The following is a 19,549-nucleotide window of genomic DNA, read 5'->3' as shown; positions in this document are numbered from 1 at the left end:
CAGCCATGTAGTCATTCCCAATCATTCATTAAACTTAGTTGTGTAACCAGTGGTACTGGTTGGCTGCCTGCTCCAAAGCCCTTTTCTTTACATCAGAATGAGGTTTTACTCTTTCCTCAAAACTTAGAAAAGGATGATTTCATACTTAACATCAAGAACTAATCTTGATTAGTCTAGACAATCATTATGGTTTCACTCTCCTGGTAAATAACTGGTTAAGACAGAGGCACATGAAACAATTTTGGGTAACTAGATGCAAGGAATCTGGTGGATGACTTCTAGAAACAATTCTGTGGCTGCTGGATATTATCACATCTGGATGTAACCCCTGGAAGTGTACTTATTTCTGAATGATGAGATTATGATGATTTTTGTTTTCCTTTTGTACTTGTCTTATTCTCCAAAAATTTCCACAAGGAGGAGACAGTATTTCTATAAAAAATAAAATAAAATAAATAAACCTTGAAAAGATATTCACTTGATCTCACTACTGGTCCTGATGAAGTAAAAGGAAGAGAACTCAGGTTCCTACTGAAAAAAAAAAGCTGGAAAACTGGACAAAGCATCCGCAAGAATGGTTTCAGTAGCACTCTTAAGGCCTAACCTTCTGGGGTCTTCCTCTCCACCCTGGTTGGTCAGAATTCCACTCTGTGGAATTCTGCAGCACTCTGTGACCTCTGGCACTCCGATTTACCTCACAGATCCTCAGTGGCTGTTCTCTGCCAAGCCTCAGAGTTTCACCCTGCACGTGGCAATTTAGCTTTTTGACCAAAGACTCAAGGGTTCTCAATACAGATTTCTAGAGCTACTTCTCTGAGCAATTCCCTGCTCTGGTACCTCGCCCCACAAATCCCAGCTGCCTCACCAGCCCCAGATGCCAATCTTCGTTTTATTTTCTGTAGGATACACTGCTTTTTATTTGGGCTCTAGTTCCCTGTCCTGCTGTTTGGATAGTTAGTGCCCCCAGACAGAAAATGAGAGTGAATGTCACACTTAACCTGTGTATTTCCCCTCTCTGAAAGATCACAGCTTTATGCTGGTTGCTGTTCAATGCATGAAAAGAGTTGCTTCATATGGTTTATCCAGTTTTACAGTTGTTTATGGCAGAAGGGGAGCTTTGATACCTGTTACTCTGTGATGGGTGGAACTGGAAGTTTCAATTAATCAATTAATTAATTAACACCAGCAAAACCAATAAAACCTTAATTTCCAGCCATCAAAAGTCAACCAAGGGAAACCAATAAGCAGTAAAAATAAAAAGCTGGGTCAGATAGCAGACTCATGGAATTTTCTACTATTTTAATTTCTTAGAGTCAGAAAAAAATTTCCAGTAGTCATATCATTTTTGTTCATTTTCATTTTTCACCGACAGCACAATGAATACTACAACACTCTTCATTCCTTCCTAACCAAAGCCTAACTTTGTGTTTTACTCCAAGGGGATGATTCATGATGAATCAGCTAAGCCAATAATGATGCTCCTCTTTCACTGTGTCAGATACTCAATCTCCTAGCCTCCCTGAGAGCTGGAGGTGACCACATAACTGTATTCTGACCAATGAGACAAACAGGGAAGTATTTTAGGCATCTCCTGAAAAGGTTTTTATTTTCTTGACAAGAGCAATAGATGACATTGGCCCCTTTTTCCTGTCTTGAATGTGAGTCTCTTCGGACCATAACATATATGAGGAGGAAAAGTCCACACTCTAAGTACGGCAGAGGAGAGGGAACAAAAGACCCTGAGTCCTTGATGACACCACCAAGCAACTAAATCAATACAGCAACTCATTACCTCTGAGAAAAGGAAAATCTATTTGTCTAAACCACCCTAAGATTTTTTGTTTCCATCTGTAACAGAAAGTATTTCTGATAGATAAATACGCATACCATTTGTTCTTTAGACTAAGAAGAGTTTGCAGATAAGATGTAAAAACAGTTTTAAAATATAACATAAAAAGGAAATGGTTGGGAACTGCATTCTTTTGAAGTCTTTGGACTAATCAGATTTTCTTTGGTGTCTATTAAATGCATGCCTGCCTTATATGCCCCTCTAGACTGCAAACTTCCTTGTGCCCAAAGATCTTCTCTGTTCTACATCTGGGCCTAGGCCCTCGTTCACTTGCTGATCGGTTCTGTTCCTAGATGTCCTATAAGTTATCTCTGTCATCCAGGTATTCTTTGACTCCATCAGGAATGAAGACCTCACAGACCTAAAACTTTTTTTTTTTTGCAGAAGTGAGCACGCAGGTAAAAGAAACAAGCAAAGGGATGGTTCACTGTCTTACGTTCACATTCTCTGACATCCAAGTTGAACTGCTGTAATGCTCCCAAGGTGAGCTGCCTTACTTCAGCTTCCAGCAAAAGTTGCATCAAGGATGTGGCTAAATGCTTGCAAGCTGACATACATGCTGTCTGGGCCACCTTTCCCTGGAATACAAGAATGTAAATCGTAATGTTAACAGATTAAAATGAAATTCCAACAAAAATTAAAATCATTTATTTTTCAATTAGAAATGTCTTTAAGGTTTTCTCCATCATGATACCCCTGCAATCAAACAACCTTGGGATTAACAGCACCTGATGGGAATCAGCTTCAATATTAGCTCCATCGCCATCAATCATATAGCTACGACACCGAGCTAAAATTCACAAAGCCCAGTTAGTTATTCAAGAAGCACTTTTTCCCTAAATCAACGATAAACAATATTCAAAACCTTAACCAAACTGAGAAATTCTTCCACAGAGAATAAATTTCAAAACATCCCCTCTAAAACTACCATGATTCTTAAAAAACAAATGTAAACAATAATCCCTCATTTATCCAGAAAACAAAGTATTTACTGCTTTATGATTTAGAACATATAAAATGAAAAGAACAGTTTAAAACAAAAAGGTTTCTGGAAAAAATAATTAAAAGGATAAATTTTGTTTTATTAAAAAATGAACACTGGGGTTAGCCTGGTGGCACAGTGGTTAAGTTCTCACATTCTGCTTCGGCAGTCCAGGGTTCAATGGTTTGAATCCTGGGTGCGGACCTATGCACCGCTTGTCAAGCCATGCTGTGGCAGGCTCCCTACATATAAAGTGGAGGAAGATGGGCACAGATATTAGCTCAGGGCCAGTCTTCCTCAGCAAAAAAGAGGAGGATTGGTGGCAAGTGTTAGCTCAGGGCTAATCTTCCTCAAAAAAAAAAAAAATGAACATTGAGGTTTATGAACATAAAATAAGCTAATTTTGTAAAATATTGATATTAAAATTAATATTTTACTATCTCCTTTAAAGGATTCCAACACTTTATATCTGGTGAATTACATCTTAGTCCCAGGTCTAAGCTATATACCACAGAAGATATATTCACTTTTTTCCAGATATATATCCATTTTATTTCTGTTATTTATCATCTGTTCTGAAAAACAGAATGATATATTTTTTAAAAAGTTTAAGTCCTCAAATTACTCAGTGGATTCTTATTTTTTGAAATTATGAGATATTCCAGCCATATGAAAGATATATATAAATATATGATGAATACTTATGTATTCACTAAACATTATAAATACAGTTCAAGCCCTTGTGTGACCTCCTTAATCATTTTCTTCCCTCTCCCCAGAGGTGACCATTATTGCTGTTAGGTGTACCATTTGTATTTTGAAAATACTATTATGACAAGTGTATAACAAGAAACAATATATTGCATTATTTTCTGAATTCTGAAACTTTCTATAATATCATACAATACGTCCTTCTGCACCTGGCTTTTTTGGTTCAATATTATTAATGTGACTTTTTTTTAATGTAATACATGTGGCTACAGTTTATTCCTTTAATTATTCCACATTGTTCTATTTTAGGAGTATACCACAATTTATTTGTTCATTCTTCTGCTATTGGATTTAGGTGTTTCTATTTTTTTGTTGTTATTGTTATTACAAAAAGACTAGATCATAGAGTAATATAGGTCTAGTAAGGATTCATGAAAATGCCAGATTCTGACTACAGTACCCTTTACTTTTTTTATATGTTCCTCTGGGCCAGAGCCTTCCACAAACATAGCAAGCTTTAAATGGAAAAAATATAATAAACAATAGCACAATAAATTTTTGAATTTGCATACTTCTTTACATACTTTAGATAATTCCTTTAAGATTATTTCTCAGACCCACTAGGATGAGGGGTATCAATATTGTAATTCATAATACATATAGCATATATCTGAAGAGGAACATAGGTAAAAACCAGATTTCCAAATATCTAACTATAAACTGCTATACCTAAGATGTGTTCTGATTTACAATATCCCCAGATATTTCTGAGAGTATCATTTAATTGCATAATCACCAGCACTGAGTACTATTATAAATTTCTCTAATTAAATTTATGTCTTTTTATGTCTTTGATTACTTTGTGAGATTAAACATTTTATTTATTTGACTAAGTATTATTTTATAGCATAAAAATAGGAGAATAATAAACAATGACCTATTTTAGTATACATACTAAAAATGTTCCTCATCTATATGGTTCTGTTTGTATGTTCTGAAGATCCACAATCTGTGGATGATTTAAGACAACAAATGGAAACACTCAAGTTAGGGAGCACTGTAGAGACCAAGTAGGAAAGAGGCACTGGAAGCATAAAGAATCCTAAAGAGAAAAGTCACATTATAAAAGAAATCCACATTAAATGGCTTGCTTTCAATTAAACCCACTAGAGACACCACTGCAGATCAGAAGCCAGAGAAAAGGGAAACAAACTATCATCTCTTCGGCACGTCTTTACATCCAAGATGTGTCATACTCAGGCAGTTGATATCTTGTGTCATTTCATTTAATTCTCACAATCACCCCCAAGAAGTTGGTATTATTCCTTTCTTGTAGATTAAGAAACTAAGGCTCTCCATGAGATTAAAAAATTTAGACAAATTCATATAGCTATCTGGTATTTCTACCCATTCCTAAATCTGTATCTTTCCATTAAACCATCATCTAAAAAGTGATAGTAAATCTTACAGTCTTACACTGGAACAAGTGGGTAAAAACAGGTCCAGATAATAACAAGGTTAACAGGTTATCCAAGACATAGACTATGCCCAAACAGGTAAGATAGCAGTAGTTTAGGAGCCAACTCTTCAAACACTGAGTATCTGCTGGGGCAACTTTTTAACTTGTGTCCAATGTAATTATCTAGACCAAAATAGATTCTTAAAAGACCCAACGAGCTGAACATGGAGATGTAAAAATCATACAGCTAAACGCACAATTAAGCTGGAGGCTGAGAAGACAGTACTTGAAAGGCTCGTTTCAGTGGCCAAAATGGATTGCCAAAGAGACACAAAGCTGGCCTGGTAAAATGAAAATAAGACAGCTCAGAGTCAGAAAGTCTCATGTTTGAATTTTTATCTCCACCACTTATTAGCTGCGTAATTTGGGGTAAGTTAGTTGACACTTCTGACTCATTATTCATCTCAAAATATTAAATAGCTTATTAACTTTAACATGAAACATAAACTTGGCTTTCAAGTCTATACCAATATATATCAATCAAGAGAGCCAAATGCACTTACAAATGATCACAGGTTACACTACTCTAACATGCTGAGTTATTTAACTGCCCTCCAATCACTCCAACCACTTTCCACTCTACTTACCCTCAAGCTAATTCTTTTGTGTCTGTGTGTGTGAGGAAGGTTGACCCTGAGCTAACACCCATTGTCAATCCTCTCTTTCTTTGCTTGAGGGAGACTGGCCCTGTCCTAACATTTGTGCCAGTATTCCCCTACTTTGTACATGGGATGCCTCCACAGCATGGCTGATGAGTGGAGCAGGTCCACACCCGGGATCCAAACCCGTGAACCCTGGGGTGCCGAAGTGGAACACACAGAACTTTAACCACTCGGCAACAGGGCCAGCCCCTCAAGCTAATTCTTTATTTCCAAAGTAATAATTGCAGAAATGTATGTTTTCATTGTTAAATATTTTTCTAAGTCTAGAAGCATTCTGAAGCTTTGCTAATTCACAGTCCACTATCCATTCTCTTTTTCACTTCTGGTTTCTGTTACTACCGTGGTGTTCACATATTTTATAAGAAAGGATAAACACAGACTCAGGCAGCAACAACCAACACACTAAGCAATAAAAAAATGGTGGTTTCACTCTCTTCCTTATCTTATTATGAAGCAGATTCTTTCTACGAACATACAGCCAAAATCACTAGGACAGGGTAGGTATTTGGAACTTAAGAAAACCTAAACTGACCAAATGTCCCATAAAACTGCCTTTGTATACCTCCAAGAACAGGCTCAAATCAGCTATTACCACATCTAGACCATATCTAATGAAGCTTTGATAGTATTAGTGTAGAGAGACTGCAAAGGAATAGAGATAGAATGCCAGACAAGAGGAAAAATGAGCTAAGCATTATCATCGTATTTTGAATGTATGAGGAACCTGGGATGCAGGGAGATTTGAATCACAAGGTCTTACAACTAGCTCTATAGGCAATATCATGCTGCCTCTCTTGATGCATCTAGAATATTTATGCACTCCAAGACAGTCAATAAATATCAACTAAATGAACTGAAAGTCAACTACCAAAGCACTTAAATAGTTCATACTATTTCTCAATCCAATTACAATGTCTTTTTTTTTTTAAAGTTTTGGGAAGGGCAAAGGAGCAACTAGTGAGAAAATTCATGATGTTAATTCAAAGTCACACTTAGGGCCATAGTGAGAACCATCACTGGGCATGAGTCAAGACCCAGGAAAATACTTCTATGATTTTCACCATGTAGCTCTTTGGTAACTAAATCAACTCACTTGCTTCAAAAATATACCTAGATTCATATTCTCTAATTCAAATTACTCCCTCGACTCTTTCTCTATTTACTGTCTTTCTTACTTGTACTATGTATTGTCATTTCACGCATGCACATTTCCTTGAAAAGTACATGGTTTCCAAGGAAAGAAACTATGGCATCTTTCTTTCGGTATATCCAAATGAAGCAGAGTCCAAGACTGTGCAGAGTAGGTACACACTGATATGTACTTTATGCCTTGGAGGTGTCTGATTTTCTTCTACAAAAAGGGAGGTATCATCCATTGTTTTTTACATAAAGACATAATTAGACACAATTAACACAAATGTATATAAATCTTACAAATTCCTCAAAGAAACAGAGAAAGCTCAGTATTCATTACTTTCAACTACTAAGTACTTCAATTACACAATACTAAGCCCTATGTCATAGTACTAAGTATAGTGAGTAGAGGCGAAGAGCTTAGAGAAAGTATCACCATCATAAACACCACTACTACCTCCACCACCATCAACAGAGCGGCTGCTTCCATTTATTGTGCACTGACTATGTGCCAAACATTTTGAGAATATTTTCTCACAAGAACCCCATAAGGTATTTAACCTTCGATTTATAGACAAGGACAGGGAGGTTAAGTTATATGTCTGAGTGGTGGAGCTAGGATGTGAATCCAACCATGTCAGACTCCAAAGACTCTTAACAATCATTTGATCCTGCCTCCCAGTAAAGGGCCTTGTGGTAGTTGATACATCTTTCTGTTGCTTTGTGACTTGGGTAAGGGAATGGAGAGGACAAGAAGATAAAAATAACACAAATCTGAAAGGCCAGGGTACTGAGTGAGAGGGTTTTTTTATCCCTTGTCCATCTAAGGAAGCATGAGAAGAATGCTGAGTTCACAGCAGATATTTAGAACAGATTCCAACCAGAGCTCTCTGTCAACCTACTGGGATCAGATCCTGAGTCCCAGATCATCAAGGATCTTATCTAAATGACTCCAAGTGGCCAAAGCCAAACTTCTCTTTCTCTGGATAATCTTAGCAAGTTTCAAAGTAAGAAACAGGTAAAGAGAGCCAGGAACTATTCTGTGAAAGAGAGCTGTCTTTCACACCAACTTTCTCTTTTGCTTTTGCTTCCTCAGTAACACGCCCTTGCTTACATTTTTTTCGTGTGTCAAATTTTATTTAATGAATTATTTCACTGTGAAATAGAGAAAGTTCAGACACAGAAACTGATCTAGCAAGGCAAGTAAGAACCACTCAGAGAACATAAAGCTACCCTATATATTGTTCCCTCTTTCTGTGTACCTGTGCCTCTGCTTCCTTAACCTTCCACCCTGACCTCTCCTTGTGGATATTTCCTCTATTCTGGATCCTCGTCTTACTTCTGCCTGCCCCATGGAAACTGATTTTTTGGATTGCTCCTCTAAGTTCCCTTCCTTTGCTGAACAAGAAAGCTATCTTGTTCCTTTTTCCCCAATGTCCCATAGTTATGGGTGAGGCCACTTCATTCCCAGGGCACTATGCCTCCTATTTACGTAGGATGGATATTCAATAAGTTACATTTGGGGATCGAGCTCTGGATATTCCCATCTGTTCCTATTATCCGGGACCCATGGCTGGAACTTTGGTTCCCATGTGCTGCAGAAATCCTATGACAAAGTGTTACTTCACCTTTATACCTAAACTACCTTAAAAATCATAAATCTTCCCCAAGCAGATTTTCCTATAACTGAATCCATATCTTAGGAAGGATTACAATCTTGTTCAAATACTGTATGATCTCACTCCTAAGTAGAAGATGAAAACAATGACAAACACACACATAGAAACAGAGACTGGATTGGTGGTTACCAGAGGGGAAGGAGGAGGGGGAAGGGTGAAAGGGTGTGTGGCACATGTGTGTGGTGATGGATTGTAATTAGTCTTTGGGTGGTGAACATGATGTAATCTACACAGAAATTGAAATGTAATGATGTACACCTGAAATTTATATAATGTTATAAACTGTTTTACCACAATAAATGAATAAATAAATAAGAAAAAAAGAACATTCTTAAATTCAATTAGAGTTTCTGTATAAACATATACTCACTTAAAGAATACACAAATCCCCATTCTAGACAAACAAATATTCCCTAACAGCTAAAGAAAATGAAGCCTAAGGATGGTAGTCAAAATATTCTGGGCAAGATATGCGCTATTATTTGATGACATCAGTAGAGCCTATAATGAGATGGTGGACCTTTGGTAAATCAAAAATTAAAAAAACACAACAAAAAATAAGGGGAAAAAACTCTTACCTATTTTGTCTTGAAAAAAATTAAAAGTTCAAAGAAAAAAGCATAGTTAAAAGAAAACTGGGGGGAAATACTCAGGGTGTGGACAGAAGGACCACTCAGAAAAGGGATGTAACAGATGCTATAAACCTGGTTCTGTGACTTACCAACTTGTTTCACTTTCTAATTCTTAGTCATCTTTCAAGAAACACAAGAAACCTTTTTTAAAACACTTTTTCCTATGTATGGTTTTATTGAGGTACAATTACAAACAAGACGTGCAAATCCTAAGAATACAGCTTAATGACCTTCACATATGTAAAAACCTATAAAACTGCCATCCAGATCAAGATACAGAATATTTCCATAAATCCAAAAGTTCCTCATGCCCCTTTCAAATCAGTAAATCCACCCACACCACGGGATAACTCTACTGACTTATAGCCTCATAAATTAGTTTTACCTGTTCTTGTACTTCATATAAAGAGAATCCTACAGTATTGTCTTTTTTTGCTCAGCATGATTTTGAGATTCACTCATGTTGTTGCATGTATCCATAGTTTGTTCCTTTTTACTGCTAAGAAGTATGAATACATCACAATTTGTTTATTCATTTTTCTACTGATACGTATTTGGGTTATTTCTATTTTGGGGCTTTTATGAATAAAGTCTTTAAGTGGAAATAGTCATTTCCTTGGAAAAATACCTAGGAGTAAAACTGCTAGATCAGAGAGTAGTTGTATACTTAATTCGATTACAAACTGCCAAAGTTTTTCAGAGTGATTGCACCATGTCATACTCCCACCAGCAACACAGAAGAGTTGTTCCATATCCTCTCCAACACTTAGTATCACACATTTTTAATTCCTGCTATTTTGCCGGAGTATGGTATCTTATTGCAGTTTCAATTTGTATTCCTTTATGAGTAATTCTGTTAAAGCATATTTTCATAGGCCTATTTGTCAAATGGATGTCCTCCTTTGTAAAGTACCTCTCAAGTTTACTGTCGATGTTTTTAACACATCAATGTTTTCTTAGAGATTTGTACAAGATCTTTGTGTTTTCTGGATGACTGCTTTGTCAGATGGATGTGTTGCAAATATTTTCATACGTGCCTTGGCTTGCCTTTTCGCTTTCTAAAAGTGTCATTTGATGATCAGAAATTTATAATTTTGATGAAGGCTAATTTATCATTTTCTTTTATAGCTAATACCCTTTGTGACTCGCCTAAGAAATCGTCACCTAACTCAAAGTCTTGAAGATATTCTCATATAATTTTTTTGACAATTTATTGTATTAGTTTTCACATTTAGCTCTACAATCCATCTCAGTTTATTGTGTGAGGGAGGTGTCAAGATTAATTTTCTTTTCAGTTCATACACTGGATTGCTTGAACACATTTGTTGAGAAGATCTATCTTCCTCTGACTGAACTGCATAGGCATCTTTGTTGGAAATCAAGTAACCACATGTGTGAGAGTTTATTTTGAGACTCCTTATTCTGTTCCATTGATCTTTTTATCTAACTTTATGCCAATACTTCATTGTCTTGATTACCGAAGCTCTATAGTAAATATAGAAAATATTTAGTAATACAGCAAATGTAGTAATATATGTGATTTTATAAATAAAATACATATAAATATAGTAAATATATTCTAGTTTGTTTCTCTGGAGAACCCTGGCTAATACAGACTTATTAGCTATATCTCCTTGTTTTATACATTTAGTGATCGCTCTAGGTTTTATAATACGCATCTTTAACTTATCATAGTCTACCTTCAAACAATATTATACTATTTCACTTAATATAATTTTCATATATTTTACTTCTTTATATGCTATAAAGTCATTATTTTTGTTTTCAAAAGTCCATTATCTATTTAATATATTCAAAAATGAGAAAAAAATCTTTTATATTTCCCATATACTTTTCGTTTGTGGTGCTCTCTATTCCTATACGTAGAGCCAAGGTTCCATTTTCTATTATTTCTGCCTGAAAAACTTGCTTTAACATTTCTTGAAATTCAGGTCTTCTGACAACAAATTCTCTCAGCTTTTGATTGTCTGAAAAAGCTTTATTTCACTTTCATTGTTTGCTAGGTATAAGATTCCATGGTGACAGTTGTTATTGTCACAGCACATTAAATGTATTGTTTCCTATCTTCTGGAGTACAAAGTTTCTTTTAAAAAGTATGCAGTCATTTCATCACAGTTTCTCTATATGTAATGCATCTTTTTTCCTCTGCTTGCTTCTAAGATTTTTTCTTTATCATTGTTTTTCAGCAATTTGATTATGATGTGCCTCAGTGTGTGTGTGTGTGTGTGTGTGTGTGTGTGTGTGTGTGGTGTCCCGCTTGGTGTTCATTGAGCTTCTTGGAAATACGGGTTTACAGTGTTCTCCTACTTTGAAAAATTTTCAGTCATTATTTTTTCACTTTTCCTATTCTTCCGTCTTTCCTCTCCTAAGAAGCCAACTGGACATATGTGACACTGCTTGATATTGTGCCACAGGTAACCGAGACTCTGTACAATTTTCTCCCCATCATTTCTCTTTCTGCACTTCAGTTTGGAGAGTTTCCAATGCTGAGTCTTTTAAGTTTCCCAATCTTATCTTCTAAAGTTGCTAATTTCTGCTGCTAATCCAATTCAGCATATTTTTTATTTTCGATATTTTTGTCTTTAGAAGATCTGTTTACTTCATTTTTTATAACTTCTATTTCTTTCTTTATATTTTACCTTTAAATAGCTTTAATACCTTTAAATATTGAACACACTGACTGTGTGCGTACGAGCAGTTTTAAAGCATTTATCTGCTAATTCTGTCACTTCTGTCATTTCTGCATCTTTTTCTATGGACTGATTGTTTTCCTTATTATGGATCAGATTTTCTTGTTTCTTGTCATATCCAGTAAATTTTTATTGACTATTAGATATTGTGAATGTTAGGTTGTTGACTATCTCTATTTTGTTGTTTTTCTTTAAAGAGTGTTTGACTGTTGTTACAGCAAACAGTTCAGTTTCTATTGGAACAGTTTGAAATTTTGGGATGTGCTGGTATGCACTTTTATGTAGGGATTAGAATCATCTTTTCTTTAGGCTTACCCTGGGCCCAGTAGAAATGCTACTTTGGACCCACTACCAGCCACTTTGGCAACACTACTGAATGCTTCAGGAGTTCAGTGGGGTCCTTCCCCTCTTACGGTTGAAATCTGAACATCTCCCCCTGCCTATGAGAGTTCTGGCAATTGTGCTCAGCTTCTATGCCTTGGCAGTTGTTTTCTGCCTGACTTCATGGATTTTTCACCCTCCACACGAGCAGCTTAGTATTCGCCAAAGCCTCTCGGGGATCCCAGTGCAGACTTTTGGTGCTACTAGGAAGACCTTCCTCATCTTGAAGCTGCTTCCTTGCAAATATAAGCAACTTCATCCCAAACTCCAATCTTTGCCCTTTTGACTCAACAATACTGCCATACTCTGCTTGGGTTACCCCCTCTCTGACTGCAGTTTGCGAAGTACCTGTATGCAGATTGCTGGGGCTACGTTCCATTTGTTTCCCTCCTTTTAGAGATCATAGTCCTGCACTGCCTGCTGTCCAATATCTGAAAATAGTTGTCTCATTTATTTTATCCAATATTCCAAATGTTTAATAGTCAAGAGTAAATCTGGTAGCAGTTATTACAGCATGGCCAGCAGTGAGCATCTCCCCTTTATTTTTGAAAGATATTTTTGCTGGGTACTGGCTTGTATATTTCAGTTTTTCCTTTACTTTGGGGATTTTACAAGTTTCATTCTATTGTCCTCCAGCCTCCATTGTTTCTATGAGAAGTCAACCATCACTCTTATTATTTTTCTATCGAAAATGTGTTCTGTAGCTGCTTTTAAGATTTTTCTTTATATTTAATACTCAGCAATCTAGTCATCATGTGCCTAGGTTTAGTTTTCTTTGTATTTATCCTGCATGGGCTTGCTGAGCTTCTATAATCTGTGGAATGATTCATTCCTTCAGATAGAGGAAACTTTCCATGATTTCTTTAAAGCGCTTCTGTACCATTCTCATTCTCTCTTTTCTTTCTGGGACTTGAAGGACATACACGGTGCACCTTTAAACTGTGTTTCATCTCTCTTTTATGCTCCATTCCATTTGGAAAATTAAAAGTAAAAACTGTATTCTTCTTTCTATGTGTTTAAGTTAGGTGTTTTCTATAGATCTGTCTTTGAGTTCACTAATCTTGACTTCTGCTTTGTTGAATCTGTTATTAAACCCACACAATGCATTTTTAAAACCTCACCTAATGAGCTCTTCATTACAGATTTTGTATTTTACTATTCTAGAACACATATTTGTTTCTTCTTAATATCTGTTCAAATCATCTTTTTTTTTGTATTTTTGTTCATTCTTGCCTCTGTTTTCTTTAACATATTAACCATAGTTATTTTGAAATCTTTGTTTGCTAGCATAAATATCTGGATTATCTAATGATCTGCTTCTATTGACTGTTTTAACTTTTGATTATGTCAGTTTTTCCTGCTTATTATCATGTTAAGAAACCGTTTGATATGCCATACATTGCAGATAAGATGCTACACAGGCTCTAGATTATCTTATCTTCCTCAACAGAGTTTTGAGTTTTATTCAGGCTGGTAGTTAAATTATTGGTAAATCAGCTTGATTTTGTCAGGCTTGTTTATAAAGTTACAGTGGGTCCACTTTAGTTTTTCCCTTACCTTAGGACCTTGTCCTTATCCCTACAAATGGCACCACTGAAGTTTAAACTGAAAGGCCCTGGTGTTCATCAGGTCTCTCTATGGGTCCAATCCTGAATGTCTCTGCTGTGCAACTTGTAGAATATTTGCTTAGCTATCAATATTCTAGCAGTTGATGTGTTCTAAAGCCTGGGAGTGTGCCCTGTTCGTGTGAAGTTTAGAAATTAGTCAAGGATTGAAGGGCAATTTTATAAAGACATTTTTGGGGGTTCTTTCTCTGTGCTTCTTTCTTCTTTGGTATCTTGTTCCTCTAAAACCTATTCTTACTGACATCCCAAGCACTGATCCTTTTCTTCTTTTTTTCTTTTTTCCTTTTCTTTCTTCCTGAAGCCCCCTGGTACACAGTTGTATACTCTAGCTGTAGGTCCTTCTAGTTGTGCTATCTTTCCTTCTTCTGACAATACTCTGATTTTACATTTTGTCCAGTTTTTATAGTTGTTTATGACTAGAGATTAAGTCTGATACTAGCTATGGCATCACAACTATAACCCAAAAAGAACCTTTTAAATTTACCAATATATTTCAACTAGAAAAAATTATAATAGCCATTTAAAGAATTTCTCCCTGGCCAATAATTTTACATGCCCTACTCTTGATTTCCATTATCAGCTTGGCAAACATTTTTGCTTTATAAAGAAAATGCACACACATATGCATTTTTGAGCTCAAACACATAAGGATAAAGGGTGTAGCCAATTAATCAGTACTGGCGCATTACAAAACAACAATAACACCACCAGCAAATACCTTAATTTGTATGTTCTACTGCCATAGACCAAAACAGTGTCAGATAAAAAACAAAGAAAAGAAAAGGTAAATAGAGAAATTGCAGATACACAGTTTAATGAAAACCAACATACACGTTAAATACAGTGCCCTAGAACATTGACTTTAATTGTTGTCCCAGTTTTGTCATCTGCAAAATAGGATTGTTAAAATGGTTAAATAAGAATAATTCCTATGTAGTATTTGTCATATGACCCGGCATACAGTAAGTACTCAGTAAATGTCTTATGTTTATTATAATTTTTATTCCTATGATCCTGAATATGGAAAACAGTTGAAAAAGATGTTGGGTATGTTTCCTTAAAAAGTAAGCATTTTATGAGTGCATAATATTTTACTAATTTTTTATAGAGTCATATGATTTTCTTCTTTTAAACCAAAAAATTCTGTCACACAAAAAAGTGGAAAGTGTACTTCCTGCTCTGAAGCAAATCAAGGAGAACATGCAATTAAGTGCTAAATTAAGCAGAATAAACTCTAAGCACTATATGATTTTAGAAGAAAAGGTTATGAGGCCAAAATAGTCAGAGAAGGCTTCACAAAAGTGGTAGGACTTGCTGGGTGACCTTCAACATATCCCAACAACAACAACACAGGGAAATGTTTTCAAGTGCCTTCCAATATATGAGGTAATGTAAAGTACTCTACAAATAACAATTATTACTACACAAACCTCCATAGAATAAGAAGTCTTCATAATGAGAAATAAAAACTCTTCCTTTCTCTTTCCTCAACTCCTGTTCAGGGTAAAGGTCAACTTCATCAAGTCATCTCATTAACACAGAAATGTCTTTGAAGGTATTCAGTCTTTGCCATGCTCGACATTTCACCAGACTGCAACCAAGATGCTAAAGAATCAGATTCAAATATTAATGAGCAGAAGGTCATGATGAGGTAATCTCCAAAGTTCTATTAGTTCCTGTTTTCTGACCCTATCCAGTTCCTTCTCCCTTTCGCCAGTCTTCTCTTACTACGTGCGTTTACAGTCACTGGCTTAGTTTCAAGATATACCCTCCAAACTGTAATTTCACTTGAAGTGCATTTTAAGTGGAGGCCTCCCAGATGCTGGACCCCCAATCCAAGGGTGATCTGTAGGGGTATAAAGTTAAAATAAAAAGAAGAGAGGGAATCAGCTAAAACTACATCCAATTTTGATATTTAACTACTAGAACCAAAAAAGAAAAAGAGAAAAAAGAAAAGAAAAAAATAGGAAAAATTAAAAAGAAACTCTGCTTTTCAAACTTTCCAATAAGCTATTTAATAATGTGAAAAAGCAGAGCGTATTAAAATATTAACCAAAGCTTCCAGGAAAACCTCTATAATCTCAATTGTTTATTCAAGACCTTTACAAACCTCATAAAAAATTAAGTGGGCTTGGAAAAAACACACCACAGCCATAGGAGAAAGTTTACAAAACACAACGCTACAGACGCCTGACTGTCTGCCAGCCAGTCGCTTTTAACTTCCACATACAACTTATTACTCAGTTCCTAACTGGTCAATACCCTAAACAAGAGCACTTCTCCTCCCAAACACCTCATTAGCCTGAGTTTCTTTTTCGCTTTTTGAGCTAACATATCCTGTAGGTGCTTTGAGTCATTATTTTCTGACAATAGCAAATGCTTCATTTCAGAATTTGTAAAACCTTAGGTTTCTCTGAGGGAAATCATTCAAGATCTTCTTTACAAGCATTTAATTAGTTCTCTAATGGGAAAACAGCGTATGAACCATCACGTCCATTTTATGGGAAGTGGTAGTGAAAATATGATAGGACTAGAGTAAAAGTGATAACATAAAGAGCAAGGACTTTGGTCCAGACTAAACTGGATTTAAATCCAGGCCCTATCACTTATGTGACCTTCAGGAAAGTTGTTTAATCTTGGTTAGAGTCAGCTTCCTCATCAGTAAAATGAAGATAATACCAATCTTACAGAAATTGTACGCAATAAATGAGATCATATAATATAGAGCCCTGGACAGTGTCTGGCACACAGTAGGGGCTCAATGAATGGTAGGTACTTTATTACGAAAAGTTCCTATTTTTTTGAGGAGTATTGCAAATATCTCAAGAAAAGTTTAAATAAAAATTTATTTGGGTCCCAGGCAGAATTAAAAATTCCACATTTCTTGAAAAGTGGTTATGGAAAAATTCAATATACAAATTCTAATATGAGCTGGACTTGATAAGCTTTCATACACCTAGAAATTCACTCTGAGTTCATCATATTGCAGATTTCAAAATTGAGATTCTACTCAGTCTCAGTTTGGGAGGACAAATGCTCTTAAACCATTTATTTCTCAAGGAAACACACTGCACATTCTCCCAATCCCGGTCTTTTTCCCTTTTGAAGGGCTCTACAGGAGCTGTAAAAGAGGAAACTTTTCATCACATTGTATCTGTGTGAAAGCACCAAAATGTGTTAACAATTAGAGAAGAGGAAACCTGAAAGACTGCCTTGTTAATTAAGGAACTTGCTATCAAAGAACTCATTAAAAGGTAATGAAACCAAATGGCTATTAAAATAAATACCCACTGCATAAAGGTTGCCTGGCTAACAGCCCCTCAATACAGCTTTTTACAAACATTCTCAATAGTAAAGACCCAGAAAAAAGACGAAAAGCCACAATAATGCTAAAATCAAGATTGACAACACCAGACATGCAGTTATCCTTCATGGAAAGAAGCAGCTGAATTAAGAAAAACCTTAGAATTAAAAATACGGGACCTCAAACATCCTTGAAAAGTCTTCTACCATCTATCCCTTGTTCTCAGAGACTCTGAGCATTGTGTAATATGGAACCAGGCAGCCGTTCCTCTCTATACTTTGCTACTCCTAGCCATTAAGTTAGAACGCAATTCTCCCTGTTCCTAGCGAGTCCCCCACCTACTCCGTTCCACTAAGCTTCTTTCTTATTTAAGCCGAAGCTGCAAATCTTGGAAGATGGCAGAAAGTTATGGTTGAAAGAAAACTGGTGGAATATAGTGTAATGTCCGAGGTATATTCGCTTGAGCCAAGTGAAAACAAGAACTGAAGGATCTCTGTAACAGGACATGCTAGAAATAGATCATTTACATTGCACTCCACAATTTCAGAAAATTTTCAGAGAACCAGACATTGGTGATAGGAAAAAGATACCTCCTCCACTGAACAAAGAACATACTTGCAGAATATGTTAGCTGCCTACTCATTAACCATGCTCCCTTCTACCTTGACAAAATAATCCTTGGCAAGATAAACAGAATAATTATGTTTCCCAGCCTCTTGTCAGATATGGAAGGCAAATGATTTGAAAGTAGAAATGTCTTCAGAAGCCTTTTTGCCTGGTCCTTCCTTCTGCTGTCTAAATATGGATGTGATGGCTAGAATTCTAGCAGCTACCTTGGAGCCTCAAGGAAAAGCTAAAGAGAATGACAAAGACCTTAGCCCTAACACTCCTAAGCCTCTGATCTATTATCATTTCTGGAGCTGTTATTATGTGAGAAAATACACCCTGAGGTATTCCAGCCACTAAAGTTGGTTAGCTGTTATTATTGATAACTGATAACTACAGGAAAGCCAGCAGAATCAGGAAATCAGATGAGAGATGTGTACATCATTACGCACATAAAAAGTCTAGATAAGGAATGAGACTGCCATTAAATGGGAGAAAAAGATGAAAGGCTGTCTACTGACCATGTTTTTTGACAAGTATACAGTGTGTAAAGAACTTCTATATCTGAGGTCAAGTAAGGAGGAGAGTAAAATAATAGCACACAGCCCAGTTTCATTGTAATACAAATACTAATAGCACATAGTTTCTTTGTAAAACCAAGAAAAGGGAACAGCATTTGTGATGGTTAATTTTATATGGCAACTTGACTGTGTCATGGGTTGCCCAGCTATTCGGTCAAACATCATATGGATGCGTCTGTGAGAATATTTTTGAATGAGATTAACATTTACATTGGTAGACTGAGTAAAGCAGATCTCCCTCCCTAAGTGAGTGGGCCTCATCCAACCAGTTGGAGGCTTGAATAGAACAAAAAGGCTGATGTTCTTCTGAGTAATAGGCAACTGCTCTTGCCTAACTGCCTCGAGCAGGGACATGAGTCTTTTCCAGCCTTCAGACTTGAACTGGAAAAAAGCTCTTATTAGGTCTTGAGCCTGCTGGCTTTCAGACAGGAACTTATACCAACTTCCTGGGTGTCCAGCTTGCCAACTGCAGATCTAGGACTCCACAGCTTCCATAATCGCATGAGCCAATTCCTTCTAATAAATATACACGTGTGTATATATATACATACACACACATATCTTATTGGTTCTATTTATCTGGAAAATCCTGACTAATACAGCATCCAAAAGACTCAGAGAATTATCAAGACTCAGAAAACTGTATATGAGAGGATAGAAAGTAAATTTTCAAGAAACTCTTTGGTATCATCATCTAGAGTAAAAAACTAACCATTTCCAATAAAAGAGAAGCATAAAGCAATAAGGAGAAAACAGTGTGAGGTGATATAACACAATAAATCAAAAAGCCAAGAGGAAACATAAAGGAAGATGGATAAGATCAAAAGGGTTATAAGAATACCAAAAGCATAGTAACTAAATTAAAGTCCATGTGAGAAGGAATAAGAGCAGGATTCAGGTTGTGGAAAATTACCCAAGTTATGTGGAAAACAAACAGGAGACATTCTCCAAGAACTTAGAAAACTAATATGAAGATAAAAATAATAACAGAGAAGATGATCAATTTGAATACATAAGATCAAGTTAACATTAGGTCAATTGATGTTTATAAAGTGAAGCCAAGAAAAAAATGAAACACCAAGAATAATCAATATATAAGAGGAAAAAAAATTTACAAGAAAATACAAGCATTCAGCCAGAAAAATTAGGTTGAAAACCAAAGAACAAAATCAG

At 36.0% G+C, this 19,549-nt stretch overlaps 1 protein-coding gene across 5 annotated transcripts in view; it reads right to left on the bottom strand.

Annotated features, from left to right (window-relative positions):
* Positions 1-19,549, bottom strand: part of EXOC6B (exocyst complex component 6B) — a 578,067-nt gene that overhangs the window by 166,710 nt on the left and 391,808 nt on the right. For all 5 annotated transcript variants that reach the window (XM_070511980.1, XM_014836646.3, XM_014836648.3 and 2 more), the window contains one exon: positions 2,286-2,427. In XM_070511980.1, the coding sequence (XP_070368081.1) occupies positions 2,286-2,427 (142 nt within the window). The remainder of the gene's footprint in view (positions 1-2,285; positions 2,428-19,549) is intronic.

This window comes from Equus asinus, chromosome 6 (genome assembly GCF_041296235.1).
Source record: "Equus asinus isolate D_3611 breed Donkey chromosome 6, EquAss-T2T_v2, whole genome shotgun sequence".
Lineage (NCBI taxonomy): Eukaryota > Metazoa > Chordata > Mammalia > Perissodactyla > Equidae > Equus > Equus asinus.
This window is presented reverse-complemented; position numbering and strand designations above follow the sequence as displayed.